Consider the following 17,713-nt stretch of genomic DNA (forward strand, 5'->3'; position numbering starts at 1 on the left):
CATAAAAATGTCACAATTAAAGGAGGAGGCTGCAATGCTTGGTAAGAAATGTATGCATTATCCTGCCCATGTAATTGTAGCCCCTCTGTACAGTATGTTCTCAAATAAAATAAAATAAAATTTTAAAAAAAATATCACAATTAGGGCTGGAAATGTGGCTTAGTGGTAGAGTGCTTGCCTAGCATGCATGAAGCCCTGGGTTCAAATCCTTAGTACCACATAAACAGAAAAGGCTGGAAATGGTGCTGGGGCTCAAGTGATAAGAGCCTTGAACAAAAGAAGCCCAGAGACAGTGCCCAGGCCCTGAGTTCAAGCCCCACAATGCACAAAAAAAAGTCAATTAAACCTGTTATTCTGTATAATCTACACTAATAAAACATTTTAAATCGGCAGTACTTGGGATTGAACTCAGGGCCTTGAGCTTGGTAGGTAAGTGCTCTACCACTTAAGTCACACCCTTAGTCCTAATAAAAGACATTTTAAAGAATCAGTCTGGGATAGTCAACCTTTATCAAGAGTTCCAGGACTAGCCTGGCGCCAGTGGCTCAAGCCTGTAATCCTAGCTGCTCAGGAGGCTGAGATCTGAGGATCGCAGTTCAAAGCCAGCCTGGGCAGGAAAGTCCATGAGACTCTTATCTCCAATAAACCACCAGAAAACCAGAAGTGGCACTGTAGCTCAAGTGGTAGAGTGCTAGCCTTGAGCTGAAGAGCTAAGGGACAGAGACCAGGCCCAGAGTTCAAGCACCACGACCAAAAAAAAAAAAAAAAAAAAAAAGAGTTCTAGGACTAAAAACTAGGAGGAAAATTATAGACAAAAGACAAAGTCCCAGAACTAAGGACATGCATGTCCACAATAAAAGGCCTTTGAATCTAATTTTAAAAAGACTCAGGCCAAACCCCATCATTGTGAAATCTTAGAACACAGTGGACAAGTCAGACACAAGATTAGAAACTAGAACAGCACTGGACATCCTCAGCAGCACCAGAAACGAGAAGACTTTGTGCCTCAGAGGTCTGAGATTAAAGATTAAAGCCAGGGTAGAGCTTGAGACCAGCCTGAGCTACATAGTGAGACCTTGTCTCAAAAAATAAAAAATAATACAAGCCACTCACCAACTAGAATTCTCTTTCCAATCATTCTGTTAGAAACGTGTAAACTATATATTTTTATTTCTAGATTTCCCAAGGCTACATGTACACCCATCTACCCTTTCACCAAACACTACTGAAATAGGCCAGGAAACTAGCCCCAAGCATGATAGCACACACCTGTAGTCTTAGCTACACCAGAGGCTAAGACCTTGGAGGATTGCAGTTTTAAGCCTGGGGAAAAAGTTCCTGAGGCCTTTATCGCAACCCAAAACCCTGCTTAGTGCCACATACCTGTCATCCCAGCTATGTGGGAAGGAAGTAGAAACAGGAGGACAGGCAGGTTTTTTTTTTCTGTATTTCAAAAGATACTTCAGCCGGGCACCGGTGGCTCACACCTGGAATCCTAGCTACTCAGGAGGCTGAGATCTGAGGATCCTGGTTCAAAGCCAGCCAGGGCAGGAAAGTCCATGAAACTCTTATCTCCAATAAACCACTTAGAAAACCAGAAGTGGCACAGTGGCTCAAGTGATAGGATGCTCTTGAGCTGAAGAGCTGAGGGTCAGCAGCCAGGCCCAGAGTTCAAGCCCCACGACTGACAAAAAAAAAAAAAAAAAGTCTCATGGGGACTTTTCCGCCTGGGCTGGCTTTCAAACTGCAATCCTCAGATCTCAGCCTCCGGAGTAACTAGGATTGTAGGCATGAGCTACCAGCACCCAGCTTCCTCATTACTTTCTTAATCCTCTTCTGTCTTTCATCCTCCCTTTTGAGAGGTTTTTAGTGGGTTTTTGTCTTTATTGTTGTTGTTTTTTTTTTTTTTTTTTTTGCCAGTCCTGGGACTTGAACTCCCTTAGCTTCAGGCTAATACTCTATCACTTGAGCCAAGGCACTACTTCCGGATTTTTCTGTTCACATGGTGCTGAGGAATGGAACCTATGGCTTTGGGCATGCTAGGCAAGTACTCTACCACTAAGCCACATTCCCAGCCTTTAGTGGGGTTTTTATGCTATTTTCATATACATATAAGGTACTTTGATCATATTTACCCTGGCACCCAGCTTCCCCCTCTATATGCCATATTCTCATATTCATCCTTCAGTTGATAGGCACCTAGGCTGATCTCATAGTACAGCCATTGTGAACTGTGCTGCTATAAACATGGGTGTGCAGATACCTCCATTGTATGCAGACCTGCATTTCTTTGGATCTATGCCCAGGAGTGGTGGAGCAGGATCGGCTGGTAGTCCTATTTTTAGTTTTTTTTGAGGAACCTCCATACTGACTTCCATAGTGGCTGTACTAATTTAGTTCTAACCAGCATTGTATAAGGATCCCCTCCCCCTCCCCCATCCTCATCAGCATTTATTTTCCTTTCTTTTCCTTTTGTGCCCATTCTGAGGCTTGAATTCAGGGCCTGGACACTGTCCCTAGGCTTTTTTTGCTTTAGGCTAGTCCTCTACTACTTGAGCTACAGCTCCACTTCTGGCTTTTGATGGTCAACTGGAGATAAGAGTCTCACAGCTTTAAACAGATTCTCAGATCTCAGCCTCCTGAGCAGCTAGGATTACAGGTGTGAACTATCAGCTCCCAACTTTGTTTCTTTTCTATTATTATTATTTAGTTGTAAAAAGAGATTACAATTCAGTAAGTCAGGTTATGAGTACAGTGTTCCTCAATGTCATACCTTTCTTCATTCTCTCCCATTTTCCCCCTACCTACAAGTTTTTCTTTCTTTCTTTCTTTCTTTTTTTTTTTTTTTTTTTTTTTTTTGTCAGTCATGGGGCTTGAATTCTAGGCCTGGGAGCTGTCCCTGAGCTCTTCAGCTCAAGGCAAATGCTCTATCACTTGAGCCACAGCGCCACTTCCGTTTTTCTGGTAGTTAATTGGAGATGAGTCTCACAGACTTTCCTGCCTGGGCTGGCCTTGAACCATGATCCTTAGATCTCAGTCTCCTGAGTAGCTATGATTACAGGCATGAGCCACCAGCGCCCAGTTGCTTCTTTTCTTGATAATTCTCACTGGGGTGAGATGGAATCACAATGTTTGTGATTTTTACTTCCTTTATGGTTAAGGATGTTGAACCTTTCATGTATTTATTTGCTATTTACACCTCCTTTAAGAGCTGCTCAACTAATTCACTCATTTATTGTGTTTAAGCTTTGGAGCTCTTTATGTATTCTGAGTATGAATCTTTTGTCTGATGAATGGCTGGCAAGGATTTTTTTCCCCATTCTATAGGTTTAGATCTTTGGTCCATTTTGAATTACTTTTTGCACAGGGTGAGTCTTCAGTCTCCTACCTGTTATTATCCAGTTTTTCCAACACTGTGGTAAGCCAAGGAGCCTCAGAAGAACTTGCCAGGGTGAAAGAAGTTCTTAGAATGTGGAGGAGAATCGTGCTCCAAAGGCTTCACCTGCGACTCCTGTCCTGGAGAGCCAGAGTCGCAGAAGCTGTTTCAGTTAGGGCGCAGTTTAGCTGCAGGAAACCAAGAATAACAGGGACTTCGACATAAGCGCTGATCTGGTCAGCAGTTCGGGATTCAGGATTCTTTCAATTTCCCATTACCTCCAAGGAGACCCCTGCCATTATTCAAGATAGCTGCTGGAGCCCCAGATACTCACATTCAAATTCCAGGCAGCTGGTGGAGGCAGAGAAGGAGCTTGAAGATTTCTCAGAAGCCCCGTACAAATGCGTTGGTATTTCATTTACCCAAGTGGAATCACCTTGTCACTCCTAACTGCAGGGAAACTGGGACATCAACTTCTGGAGCTGGGTGAATGGCTCCCTGAGGACATTCAGGGTCCACAGTCGCTGCCATAGAAGCCGAGAGGAGAAAGAATTTCCAGAAGGAGGTGGCCATTGGATCTTTGGAGAAGTAAAATGAGGCCAGGACCACTCACTGGCTTAGCAACCTGAGCGTCTGCTGCCGTTGGTGAGATGCTGGTGAGGATGACGCTCAGAGGAGGCAGAGCACCCACAGCAGATGGGGTCTGAAGGGAACAGGAAGAGGCAGATGTGTGTGTGTGTGTGTGTGTGTGTGTGTGTGTGTGTGTGTGTGTGTGTGTGTGTGCGCGTATTGCCACAACCAGCTTATTCTAGTAACAAAAGGAACAGAGCCCAGAGGGGTGAGGGGGGCTGGCACCCAGGCCCCAAAGCTAGCCTTGGGAATGGAACCAACTCCTCAGACAATGGGGTGAGAAGGGTCAGGCAGTGGGGGGCACCGGGGATGGGGCATGGGGGAGTGGGGGCAGGGCAGCCTGCAGCCACAGCGCGCTGGTTGATTTTCTGTTGATTTTCTGTGCATGGAGACCTGGGCAGAAAGTCTCCACCAGGCTCCTGGGTAACCAAGCGTGTGACCTTGGTGCAAAAAGTAGTCATCATGATTTTAGGGAGCGTCAAGGTAGAGACCAAAAAAGCTTATTTCATAAAGCAAAGGCAACGTAGTGCACACGCAGACCTGGAGGCTCGCAGCCATAGCAGTGGTTGAGTGGCTCTAAGCTGGGGGTGTTTGTGGTGAAACACTTACTGGGGGGCTGGCTTATATTTGACTTGATGAGTGCTCCCCCCACTTTTGTTCTGACCCTGGGCACCTTTACTCATTTTTGCTGTTGCTCTGTTTGATCAATTGAACTCAGAGATTTCAAGGCTGGGTGAGTAAATCCGGGCCATGACACAGATGGTGGGGCATCTCATTAAACGAGGGGTACCCCTGCCACAACCCCCCCTTTGAGACAGGTCCTTCCGTGAAATCCATTTTCCCTTACAAACACTTTCAAGGCCCAAAGAGTTCCCACCACCGCCCCCCCACCCTGTTACCCCAAGAACAAATGTCTTGCTTTAAGCTACGGTCTTGCTCAGTTCCTGGAGAATTCTAATTACTGTGTCTGGGCAATCAACAGGGCCAGAGCCAGAGCGCTGCTGCTCTGCTTTTCCCTGTACGTTGTCAGTGCAGGTGTGTGAGATTTAAAGCTAAGACAGCACTGTCCACGAGTCTCCTTCCCAGCCTCAGAGGACTGAGATTTGAACTCAGGACCTTGAGTTTGCTAGGTAAGGTGTCACGCTTGATGCCCAGAAAGGCCTAGTCTTCAGTCCTACTTGTTGCTTCCCTGTATGGCTAGGGATGACAGGTGTGGTGCATGGTGGTGCCATGGCCTCGCTCAGCCCTAGGGGAGTAAGGGCGGGGACTGCCATGCAGGGCTCAGGCAGGCTGGAGGGAGGCTAAATTGGCCTGGGCAATGCACAGGTGCAGCCTTGTGGCCGGCAGGAGAGGCTGGAGGGGGGGGGGGAACAGCAGTGTGTGTGTGGGGAGGGGACAGGGGCCCCAGCAATGCCCAGGGCACAGCTGAGGAGACTAGTGGCAGGAAAGGAGCCCCTTGGGTGACTGCCAGCTTAGAGGATGGGAACAACTGGAGGCCACAGCCGAGAATGTCCCTGGCCCTGTTGCTGGGGAAAGTGGGGCTAGACTTGGACATTCTCAAGTGAGGAGGGGGTGGGCAGGAGAAGACCCAGAGGGAAGGGAGAGGCAGGTCCAGGCCTTCGTGTGCAAGGGCCCTGGGCAGGTCTCTGCCCTCCATCCCCAGGAAAACTCCACTTGGTGTCTGTAAACAGGAACTTACTCAGAGGTAATGACTCAGAGGTCAATGGCATCCTCCTCGCCCTCCTGCTTCACCGTCCCTGGGCACAGTGCAGCGGTGCTGCTGAGCCCCACTCACAAAGGATGTGTCTCTGCTTTGTGGACAGAGGCCCCTGGGAGAAGGACATTGCTTGGTTATCAGCAAGTGGCAAAGCTACTGTGGATGCAGGTCTGTCTCTGGCTTGCCTGCCAGCGTGTAAGGGCTCAGAGAGGATGTGTGATCCACCCAAGGTCACACAGTAAGGAGAGGTCGCCCACGCCAGCCAGAGGCAGCAGCTGGATAGGAGTGGGGCAGGGAAGGGTCTGTTATAACAGGAAGAGTGTCTGCCTAGCATGGGCAAGGCCCTAAGTTCAGTCCCCCGCACTGCAAAAATACAGAGAATAAACTAATAAACCTGTTGTTAGGGGCTTGTATTTTAATTGGAAGAAGAAACATAAAAAATTGAAATAGTTTAGCATGGTAAATTTAAAGCCACAGTGTCAGTATACACACATCATGTTGGCTAAAATATAAAGAATCACAACACTAAGTGTGACCAGGATGCAAAGCAACTAACTGTAACTATTGTTGGTAAGCCTCTAATGTAGAAGAACATTTTGGAATAAAAGGGATGGTAATTTAAGAGTAAAGACATACCTGCTCCCCCAAGCCAGTAATTCACCTTGGTGTGTGTCCAAGTGAAACTAAAGAACATGGCCATACCAAGATGGGATGGGAATGTTCACGGCAGAGTAGTCGTCTATTGATGGGAGAATGAATAAACTGGTGCATCTGCGCAAAAGAACCTCATTCATCTTGTTAAGAAGCAGTCTTTGAGCCGGGAGCTGGTGGCTCACACCTGTAATCCTAGCTACGCAGGAGGCTGAGGTCTGAGGATCCAGGTTCAAACCTAGCCTAGGCAGGAAAGTCTGTGAGACTCTTACTTCCAATATACCACCAAAAACCTAGAAGTGGTGCTGTGGTTCAAAGTGATAGAGCACTTGCCTTGAACAAAAGAGCTCAGGGACAGTGTCCAGGCCCTAAGTTCAAGCTCCATGACTGACAAAAAGAAAAGAAAGGAAAAGAAAAAGAGAGAGAGAGAGAAAGAAAGAAAGAAGGAAGGAAAAGAGAGAGAGAGAGAGAAAGAATGTCTGTGGACATCACTTCAGAGAAGATGATCAGCTGTAGTGCTGGGTGATTCTGTTCATATGGAGTTGTAGGCCAGGCCAGACAATGGGGAAAAAGCCGCTGGGTTGGTGGCCTCTGTCGGGAGGGTGGCCATGGCCTGGTCTTCCTCACAGTCCTTACCGCCCGAAGCAGAAGCAGCCATGCTTACGTGCTGCATCTCCCCACTTTCTTTCTTTCGTTTTTTTCATTCTTTTTTTTTTTGGGTCTGGTCGTGGGGCCTGAACTCTGGGCCTGGGCCTTTCCCTCAGCTCTTCAGCTCAAGGCTAGCGCTCTACCACTTGAGCCACAGCACCACTTCCGGCTTTTTTCTTTTTGCTTATGTGGTGCTGAGGAATCGAACCCAGGGCCTCATGCATGCAAGGCAAGCGCTCTACCACTGAGCCACCTTCCCAGCCCACGTTTTTTTCATTCTTAAGCTAGATCGCACACTCTTAAATTCCAGTGATCCTCCCACCTCAGTCTCCTGAGTGCTAGGACTACACACACCTGCTACCATCGCTGGCACACCTTCCATCTTGATAAGGCTTTTGGCTACTTGGAGATGTGCATTTGTCAAACTTAACAGACAGTGCACTGCCTTGTAAATTTTGCCCCAAAGGAAGAAAAAGAACCTAAAAATACTGAAATGTATGTGAAAAGTCAAGGGAGAGAACAGATCTTTGCTCTGAAATGTAGCGAAAGATGGAGTTGGAGGCCTGGGAATGTGGTTTAGTGGTAGAGTGCTTGCCTAGCATGCATGAAGCCCTGTTACGATTCCTCAGTACCACATACACAGAAAAAGCCAGAAGTGGTACTGTGGCTCAAGTGGTAGAGTGCTAGCCTTGAGCAAAAGCCCCCAGAACTGGCCCCCCCCCCAAAAAAATGGGGATGCAGAAAAATCAGATTAATTTTTTTTAAATGGGATCCATCCTGCTTCAGCCTCTGGAATTCCAGATGTACGCCATCATGCTACACGTGTGTGTGTGTGTGTGTGTGTGTGTTGCTAAGTTCTCAGGAATGCTTGTGTAGGAATGCTTGTGGTCTTTCACACTTGTATGATTGAGTACTGAACTATGTCTAAATAAAGTGCTGTAGGATCATGTTGGGGATGTTGCTCCATGGTAGAGCACTTGGCTAGCATTTATGAGGCCCTGGGTTCCATCCCTAGCCCTTGAAAAAACTTAAAAGCATAACATATCAGGTGATAACTACTCTGGAAGAAAATTAAGTAGAGAACAAGAATAGGGAGGGACAAGTGGGGGATGAGTGCTGCAAAACTAAATTAGACCATGTAAACCAGCTGAGCCAAGTGAAGGAGGTGAGTGTGAGCCACACAGACCCCGGGAAAGACAAGTCCAGGCTACAGTGGAGAAGAGGGGGAATACGGGGATGAGGCTGGGGAGCTGCAGTGTGGGGCTTTGGCTCCTAGCGAGTCGGAGCAGGAATGACAGGATCCCATTCCCAGGTGCAAGAGGCCAGATGGAGGGGGAACCACGGCGATGATGGAATATTATGGCCAGACAAGATGGTGGTAGCTCTGGCCTGGATGTGGTGGGCGGGGCTTAGAGAGGAATGGAGGGTACAGTGTGGTCAGATTGCAGAGCCACCTTGAAGGTGGAACCAATGGGATCTGAGGATGGACTAGGTGAGGGGATGGAATGGGAGAGAAAGGGATTTGGACTATTTAAGGTTTACGACCTTAAAAGACAGACAGGGAAGCATACAGTTGAAGTACCTTTTGGGGAAAGCACATTGGTTTGTTCTGGGCAGGTCAAGGTTAAGGTGAAGGTTACATTCAAGTAATGTCAAGGTAGATTCAGTGAAGACCAGGCAGCCCAGGGAGCAGAGGACTGGAAGGCATCAGCCTGCTGGTGGCAGATAAGAGGAAGACCAAGTGCAGACTTCGCGGCTGGAGGACTGTCACCCCTCCCCCTCTCCACCCGGGGCTCAGGGCTGAGTCTGACTAGAGACAGGTGTAACCACGTCCTCAAGGCCGCGGCTGACCCAGTTCTTTCTGCTGTCCTCAGAGGCTCTGATCACAGCCTCCTGCTCATGGTTTGTGGTGGTGTGTCCACAGTGACACAGCTCTGCATTTGAGGAAACTGAGACCCCCAGGCCAAGTCTGTTTCCACAAAGTTTTATTGGGGTGCAACAAGCCATGTGAGTTGAAGCTGTCTTAAGGTCTCAGCAGAACCGAGTCATTGCCAGCCAGAGACCTTGTAGCTGCAAGGCCTAAACTTTACTGTGAGACTCTAGAAGTTTGCTGATGCCTGCTCTCCCTTACATTGGTGCAAGAGGCTGTTTCATTACAGGAGTATAGCATGATATTTAAACGAGTCCAAATTACATTACATAACACATAAATTTAGGAGCGTTCCTTTTTTTTTTTTTTTTTTGTGGGTGTTGGTTGTGGGGCTTGAACTCTGGGCCTGGGCGCTGTTCCTCAGCTCTTCAGCTCAGGGTGAGCCACAGCACCACTTCCGGTTTGCTAGTGGTTTATTGGAAATAAGAATCTCACACTTTCCTACTTGGGCTGGCTTTGAACCTCGATCCTCAGATGTCAGTTTCCTTTGTAGCTAGGATCACAGGCATAAACCACTGGTGCCCAGCTGAGAGTTCCGATTTCTTATTATGAAACGGTTACAATAGACATTCTCTGGTACAGGGGCTTGAGCTTAGGCCTCTGCCCTCTCAGCTTTTCTGTTCACAGCTGGTGCTATATCACTTGAGCTGTACCTTGTCCAGCATTTTGCTGGTTAATTGGAAATGGAGTTGATTGCTTTTTTTTCACCAGTCCTGGGGCTTGAACTCAGGACCTGAACACTGTCCCTAATGCTTTTAATGCTTTTTTTTGGGTCCGGTCGTGGGGCCTGAACTCTGGGCCTGGGCGCTGTCCCTCAGCTCTTCAGCTCAAGGCTAGCGCTCTACCACTTGAGCCACAGCGCCACTTCTGCCTTTTTTCTTATGTGGTGCTGAGGAATCGAACCCAGGGCCTCAGGCATGCCAGGCGAGCGCTCCACCACTGAGCCACCTTCCCAGCCCCCGCGATTCTTAATACCGTGGATGCGCGGTTGGTCGCCGCGGGGGTTGGGAGGAACCGCGTGGCCCACGGCGGGCCGTCCCTCGCTGGGCGCGCTGCAGCGCGGCGGCCTCCGGACCTGGCCCCGCGGGAGGCGAGGGAAGCCCCGTCGGGTCGCTCCGAGCAGTCCTGCCAGGCCGTCGTAGCCGGGGGGCTCTCGGTGAGCCCCGTTCTGCCTTCGTCGGCTCGAGCCGCCTCGCCGGCCGGTCCTCGCCGGCCGCCGCCTCGCCGCCCGGGCTGATTTCCCTCGGTCGGTGTCCAGGCCGCCCCGCCCTGTCAGGCCGCGGCTCGGCTCGGGAATTCGAAAGCCCCGCGTTCCGTTCCAGCGCCTCGGGTTCTCCCGTCTCCCTCGGCCCCTGGCTCCCTGGCGCGGAGCCCGCGCGCGGCCCGAGGTCGCGGTCCGGAGAGGGGAGGCCGGGCTCCGGCTCCCCCAACCCGCCTCACCTCGGCCTGCGCCGGACCGGTAGGCATGACGTCACGAGACTGTGACGCGCCCCGAGACCGCCCCCCTCGCGTCCCGCGCCGTGAATCCAGGATCTCTGCGCCGTGACATCACGGGTCCGGGCGGGCGGGTTTTACGTCGGCCCAATGGGAGCAGCGCGCCGGCCTCCCCTTTAAGGAATGTTGTGACCTGACGTCACCCGGGCGAGTTACCTCCCGCCGCCGCCGCCGCCGGGCTCAGCGCGAGCCCTCGAGCCCGTGAGCGCCAGCCCCGGAGCCCCCGGAGCGCCCGCCGAGCCGCAGCCACAGCCCCGAGCCGCGCGCCCCGGACACCCGGCTGCGCGCCCCGCCGGGCCCGCGCGATGCCCTCGGACCGGCCTTTCAAGCAGCGGCGGAGCTTCGGTGAGGCCCGGAGAGACCCGCGGGTGGGCTCGGGGCTGGGGAGGGACCCGGCCGGCCCGACTGCCGCGGGTGACGTCAGCCCCATGACGTCAGGCACCGACCCCGGCCGAAGAGGCCACTAGGCCCGGCGGGGGCCGCCGGCCTCCCCGCCGCGTCCGGGGCCCGGGGCGGCGGGGCGGCGGGGCCTCGGGCCTCGGGGGCGGGCGCCGGGGCGGGGCGGGGCGGGGCGGCGCCGCGGGGAGGGCCTCACCCCTCCGCCTGCCGTCCGCAGCCGACCGCTGTAAGGAGGTGCAGCAGATCCGGGACCAGCACCCCAGCAAGATCCCGGTGAGTCCCGCGCCCCCGGCCCCGCCCTGCCGAGGCCCCGCCCCGGCCCCGCCCCGGCCTCACGCTGTCCCGCCGCGTCCCACCCAGGTGATCATCGAGCGATACAAGGGAGAGAAGCAGCTGCCCGTCCTGGACAAGACCAAATTTCTGGTCCCGGACCATGTCAACATGAGCGAGCTGGTCAAGATCATCCGGTGTGTGGGCCGCAGCGCGGGGGCCTAGGGTGGGGCGAGGTCAGGGGCCGGGGCCGGAGCGCTGGGGAAGGGGCTGGGACGAGTGGGAGGTCAGGGCGGGGGGGGGGGGGGGGAGGGAGGGAAGGAGGGAGGGAGGGCAGGCTGGGAATCTCTCTAAGGAGGGGTCAGGACCAGGCCCCCAGCAGGCTGGCTCCTCACCCACCCTGCCCTCCCACCCCTGCAGGCGCCGCCTGCAGCTGAACCCCACGCAGGCTTTCTTCCTGCTGGTGAACCAGCACAGCATGGTGAGCGTGTCAACGCCCATCGCGGACATCTACGAGCAGGAGAAGGATGAGGATGGCTTCCTCTATATGGTCTACGCCTCCCAGGAAACCTTCGGCTTCTGAGCCAGCAGTAGGGGGGCATTGGCCTGGGAGTTGGGGTCTGGGTCTGGCTCTGCCAAGGGAGCTCCTGGCCCCTGAACTGAGCTACCTTGACCCTGGTGGGCTGGGCAGGGATGTGGCCCCCTAGCTAGCAGGCACCTGCCAGTCTACTGTGCCCCGGGGTGGGTCTGGGCCCTTCCCGTTGAGGCTGCTCCTCTCTCTGGGTGCTGGCTGGGATGGCGGTGGGGAGGAGCAACCTCCAGCACCCTTGCTGTGTGGTTTGTCTTTTTTTTTAGGCCTATGCCTGTTTGCCCACCTGCCCCTCACTCACCTGAGACTCTGCCCCTGCCTGGACCTGCCCACCCCTGAAAGACTGGCCCTTGGCTCCCTTGGTCTCCACATGAACATTGTCCCTCTGCAGAATAAAGATTGCTCAGGCCTGCCTGGCCCTTTGCGTTCCACTGTTTACTTGGGAGTAGGGAGGGTGCAGGGGGCTCAGTCACCAGAAGACTTGTGCTCCGTGGACTCCTGGTTCCTTTTAAACCCACACATCCTTGTAGAGTGCCACATAGTATTAGGGACCAGCCCACCCCCTTGTGAGTGCAATATGGTCCCACAATAAATGTCTTCATAACAAAAAAAAATTTATTTTATTAAGAAGCCATAACCTATTAGGCCTTGCTCACCTGCTGCTCACCCCTCCTGCCTGGGAGGGATTCCTTGGTGTGCAGGGCCACAAAGTGGGGGTCCAAGTGGGGTGCTCAAAGGTGCTCCCCACAGGCCTTGCTCCCAGCAATGGCACCCTTTGGTTCTAGAGATTTGTGACCCTGGATGCAAACCTCTTCTGCCTGAGGACTTGCCTGCTGGCAACTCTGGATGGTGGGAGTCTTGGCCCAGCTTCTGGTCCTTCCCCTTTGAGGTCTGTACAGCCCTGTGCCAGCCAGGTCTATTTGAGCACAAGCATGGCCTCCGTGCCATCCTTAGCAGTCAAGTAGAGGCCATGTGTGAGGTAGTACTCCCGCCGCAGGAAGGCATAGAAGTAGTCAGAGATGAGCAGGATCTGGGGAAGGGGGAAGAGAATAAGAAATTGCACCTCCTTGAACTGGGCCCCCAGTGGGGCTAAGCAGGTGCTGAGTGACAAAAGAGCCCCTGCCCAACATCTCCGTCAGTGTCCCAGGCTACTCCTGCACCAAGAACCAAGGCTCTATCCAGGGCCCTCCCCTCAGAGCCCACCCTTGACCTCCTGGCCTCTCAGCAGTAGCCCGGTTGCTCACCTCCAGGTCTATGCTCCACCCCGAGCTCTGGCCTCTGGACCCAAATTGGGTGTTTGTGTAACCAGTAGCCTGTGTGTCTCACCTCTTGGTATCCATAGGTACTTCCACCCAGTCAAACCTGCTTCTCCCTCCACAGACCTGACCCCCCACCTCCCATCCAGTTTAGGACACTAATACTTCTCTTCTGTACCAAGATCCATCAAATCTCTTCCTGTACTCTCAAAACCAAAGCCACCACTGGACAAAGCCACTGTCATCTAAGCCATGGCAAAGCTTTCTCCCTGGGCTCACTGCTCTCAAATCTTCCCTTGTGAAAAACGACCCTTTTTCTTCTTTTGCTTTTTTCAGTACTGGGGTTTGAACTCAGAGCCTTGCACTTGCTTAGTGCGCTATCACTTGAGCCTCACTTCCAACCCAAAGCAAGCTTTTCAAAATAAACAATCCATGCTGTACTGCCCGGCTTAGCCCACTATTGACTTCATGGAGACCCAGAGAGGAACAAGGATTTGTCAAACTCCCTATAAAACAGGCCCAGGAATCTATAATCCTACTCAGCCCAAACTGCCTGAGACCATGGAGGAGCTCTACCTCAGGGAGGAGGGGACAGGGGGACAGGGGCCACCACCGCCAACACTACTGTTCTATGGACAGTATCTGAACCAAGCACCTCTTAGTACAAATGTGACTTAACAAATAAATTGGAGAAATGTGACAAATACTCCTTTTGGAACAATTCCAAACAATATATGCATAAAGTTCTTGCCACTCCCCTGTCCCTGGTGGGCTAGGCTTGGGTACTTGCTTCCTGTGTGGTGGCAGGAATAGAGAATCACTCTGGAGTAGAGAAACCTGGCAAACACTGAACCAAGAGCTAAGGGAAAACATTATCTTGAAATTACACAGCTGGCTGGGGGATAGTGGCTCACAACTATACACTTAGGTACTCTGAAGGCAGAGACCTACAGGATCAAGGTTTAAAGTCAGTCTGGGCAGAAAACTCCACAAATCTCCATCTCTAACCAGCAAAATGCCGTATTGGAAGCCTGGCTGTGGCAGCTATCAGCAAGAAAGCTAAGCCAAAAGAGGGGGGAGAGAGAGAGGAGAGAGGAGAGGGCGAGAGAAGGGGAAAGAGAGGGAAGAGAAGGGGGGAATTACATAGCTAGCCCACACCCTGACAGAATGTTCTGAGAGGATTCTTTCCAAAAGCTCAAACCCCAGTCTAATGATAAGCATCAGACAAATTTAACTGGGGGATTGTCCACAAGGTACCTGACCACTGCTCCTTAAAATGATCAAAGTGATGAAAATAAAGTCTGAGGAACAGAGCAGAGGATTTGGGGAGACATGACCCTAATACAAGGTGAGCCCCTAGGTTGGGATTCTCTTGGAAGAAGAGAATGGCAAGACGAAAAATTTGAAATCTTAACCAAGCCTGGCATTATTATTGGTTAATTTCTCAGGGTAGTTTCTTAGTTTGACAATTCATTCGGTTTAAGATATTAATGGAGGAAAGAGGGTGTGGGACACACAAGACCTCTCTGTACTATCTTTGCAACTTTTCTACCACTCTAAAATGATTCCAAAAGAAGAAAAAGTTCAGCTAAAGAAGCCAAGTAACAACAGCGATGAACCTCACAAACATTTTTTCTTTCTTTTCTTTCTTTTCTTTCTTTCTTTCTTTCTTTCTTTCTTTCTTTCTTTCTTTCTTTCTTTCTTTCTTTCTTTCTTGTCAGTCGTGGGGCTTGAACTCTGGGCCTGGATGCTGTCCCTGAGCTCTTCAGCTCAAGGCTAGCTAGCACTCTACCACTTGAGCCACAGCACCACTTCTGGCTTTTTCTGCTTATGTGGTGCTGAGGAATTGAACCCAGGGCCTCATGCATGCAAGGCAAGCTCTCTATCACTGAGCCACCTTCCCAGCCCCGATGTGTTTTTCACTGAATGTTAATTTTCTATATGCAAATTAAATAGTGAACTCTAGTTACTGATATACTTGCTAACATATCTACTAGGAAATATACTGATGTCTGTACTATCAATCTGAAATATATATATGTTTTGGTCACTCTGAAATATATATATATTGGGGGGGGGGGGAAGTCATGGGGTTTGAACTCTGGGCCAGAGTGCTGTCCCTGAGCTCTTCAGCTCAAGGTTAGTGCTCTACCACTTGAGCCACAGCGCCACTTTCATTGTTTTCTGGTGGTTAATTGGAGATGAGTCTCATGGATGTTCCTGCCTAGGCTGGTTTTGAACCATGATCCTCTGATCTTAGCCTCCTGAGTTGCTAGGATTACCGGTGTGAGCCAATGGTGACAGGCCTGAAATAAATTTAAAAGATAAGGTAAGGCGCTGGGAAGGTGGTAGAGTGCTTGCCTCGCATGCATGAGGCCCTCGGTTCCATTCCTCAGCACCACATAAGCAGAAAAAAGCCAGAAGTGGTGCTATGGCTCAAGTGGTAGAGCGCTAGCCTTGTGCTGAAGAGCTGAGGGACAGTGCCCAGGCCCAGAGTTCAGCCCTGATGACTGACCCCCCCCCCAAAAAAAAAAAAAGAAAAATTAAGATAAAGGATGAATATTCTGACCAATTAACGGAAGCAGAATGTTACTGGTGGAGTCCACGGAGTTGGGGGCATGTTCAAAAGGCCAAGATTTGCTCTAGTGGGAGTATAGGGAAGGGCACACATTCCAGCTCTCCTTTGGCTCAAAGCTCAAGGCTTGGGACACATGTCCAGCCCAGATCATACATTCTTGAATGTCATCTGTCTTTGGGGGTGCCCTGTCTCCAGAAAGACACCAAGATGGCTTGAAGCTTGGCTCTTTCCAAGGGAAGCCTGTAGCTATGGCGAGCTGTCTGGCCTTGAGACTAGTAGAAGGAATTGCCCAGAAGCCTTAGGATTCCGCTAACACAACCCAGACTGGGTGGCACCAGTGGGTAATGATCATTGAAGACAGCATGGGCAAGTCACTGGCTGTATGATTCCCTGTAAGTCACTTCCACTCTTGAAACTGCACATTCCTTATCTATAAAATTAGAGTGAGAAACTCTAGTTATTAACTCACAATGGTGGGTTCCCTGGGACTTAGGGGTTCCAGAACACATGTGTCCCTCCTCAGCTTCACACACTGGAGGCCCATTCTTGGAAGCTGTCCCACCAGCATGGCTGGGCTGCCCTGCCTCTCCCCTCCCATCACACATACGACCCAACCCTGCTTCCCAACCCTTGGCCTGCTGGAGGTCTCCCTCGTCGTCCCTGGCACCCAAGATATCTTCACAAGCATAGGTTATCAAGTGCAGTGCGCAAGTGCGTGCACACACACAGGCACACAGGCTCACACAGGCCCTTCAAGGCAGGCTCCAGTCTCGGCTGCTCCCCTCTGCCTGCCCAGTAGCCTTGAGGCTCCTGTGTTTGTCAGGCATGACTTCCCATCAAGACATGCCTGCCAAATTATGTGCTCAGTTAAGTGAGCACAAATCGGGTGGCATCGGCTCCAGTTCTGTGGCCCCTGAACCAGGACAGGGCTGGTGCCCTGGAGGTATGCGTCCAGTCCCATCCTCTAGGCAGTGTCCTCCACGGATGGCTCAATTGGATCATGTTATTACTGCAGCCAAGACAGTCCCAGGTTGTGGTGGGGGCTTTATGGGTGGCTTGATGTAGGGGTAGCCAGGGACAGAGAGGGCCAAACTGGAAGCAGAGACTCAGAATATGTCTTGTTACTGGGTCAGACAGAAGATGAGGAAGGAAAGGAACATTTTCTGAGTCTTAGGCGAGACCTTTTAACAAAAACCAAAATAACGGGGCTGGGAAGGTGGCTCAGTGGTAGAGTGCTTGCCTTGCATGCAGGAGGCCCTGGGTTCAATGTCTCAGTACCATATAAACAGAAAAAGCCAGAAGTGGTGATGTGGCTGAAGTGGTAGAGTGCTAGCCTTGAGCTGAAGAGCCCAGGGACAGCGCTCAGGCCCAGAGTTCAGGCCCCACAACTGACACACACACACACCAACCACCAAAAAGCCATACCCTTCACACATACACACACACACAGACACACAGACACACATACACACCAACCACCAAAAAGCCATACCCTTCACACACACACACACACACCACCACCACCACCACCACCACCAACCACCAAAAAGCCATACCCTTCACAACCTGGGGAGTCAAGAGTCGGGGTGGGGGAGGGGGAAGAGACAGATCTGCCCAATCTGCCCAGGATCATAGGGTAGTAAGGGACAGGCTAAATCACCAGTCTTGCCTAAAGCCAAACCCTAAGTTCTTTCCACTGCCCTGAAACCCCTCGGGCTCTGTACTCACATGTTAGGTTCTGCACTGGCCTGGCCTGGGAAATTCACCATACTTAATCTCCTGTAGGGATGCACAACCAGGAAGAAAGAGATACTTTCTGGAAAAGATAAACTAAGTATAAGAGACTTTAAGCCAGTGGGAGTAGCCACTATCTGCCTGCCTGCCTTCCTGCCTTCCAGCCTTCCTTCCTTCCTTCCTTTTTTCCTTTTCTTTGCCAGTCATGGGGCTTGAACTCTAGACCTGGGCACTGTTCCTGAGCTTTTCAGCTCAAGGTTAGAGCTCTACCACTTGAGCCATAGTGCTACTCCCAGCCTTCTCTGTTATGTGGTGCTGAGGAATAAAACCCAGGGCCTCATGCATTCAAGACAAGCACTCTACCACTGAGCCACCTTCCCAGCCCCCTGAGCTTCTTTTGCTCAAGGCTTTGCTAGGCTTTTTCAATCACAATTGGCTATC

The 17,713-nt window shown here is 51.4% G+C and overlaps 2 protein-coding genes across 4 annotated transcripts in view; one reads left to right on the forward strand and one right to left on the reverse strand.

The window, feature by feature from the left end:
- Nucleotides 1-10,544: 10,544 nt before the first annotated feature.
- Nucleotides 10,545-12,122, forward strand: Map1lc3a (microtubule associated protein 1 light chain 3 alpha). 3 transcript variants are annotated; one of them, XM_070007104.1, is made up of 4 exons: nucleotides 10,545-10,791; nucleotides 11,063-11,312; nucleotides 11,536-11,705; nucleotides 11,971-12,122. In XM_070007104.1, the coding sequence occupies exons 1-3, from the start codon at nucleotides 10,752-10,754 to the stop codon at nucleotides 11,696-11,698; spliced, it is 453 nt and encodes a 150-aa protein (XP_069863205.1). In that variant the 5' UTR covers nucleotides 10,545-10,751; the 3' UTR covers nucleotides 11,699-11,705; nucleotides 11,971-12,122. The 3 variants fall into 3 exon arrangements, with proteins under 3 accessions (XP_069863205.1, XP_069863204.1, XP_069863206.1); XM_070007105.1 differs by having other exon boundaries at nucleotides 10,572-10,791; nucleotides 11,063-11,118; nucleotides 11,206-11,312; nucleotides 11,536-12,122; XM_070007103.1 differs by having other exon boundaries at nucleotides 11,536-12,122.
- A 177-nt stretch (nucleotides 12,123-12,299) lies between these two features.
- Nucleotides 12,300-17,713, reverse strand: part of Pigu (phosphatidylinositol glycan anchor biosynthesis class U) — a 76,205-nt gene continuing 70,791 nt past the window's right edge. Inside the window, exon 12 of the mRNA XM_070007102.1 lies at nucleotides 12,300-12,734. Within this exon, the coding sequence (XP_069863203.1) occupies nucleotides 12,621-12,734 (114 nt within the window). The 3' untranslated portion in view covers nucleotides 12,300-12,620. The remainder of the gene's footprint in view (nucleotides 12,735-17,713) is intronic.

The sequence above is a fragment of the Dipodomys merriami genome, unplaced genomic scaffold (genome assembly GCF_024711535.1).
Source record: "Dipodomys merriami isolate MVZ:Mamm:240054 unplaced genomic scaffold, mDipMer1.0.p SCAF_7, whole genome shotgun sequence".
Classification (NCBI taxonomy): Eukaryota; Metazoa; Chordata; class Mammalia; order Rodentia; family Heteromyidae; genus Dipodomys; species Dipodomys merriami.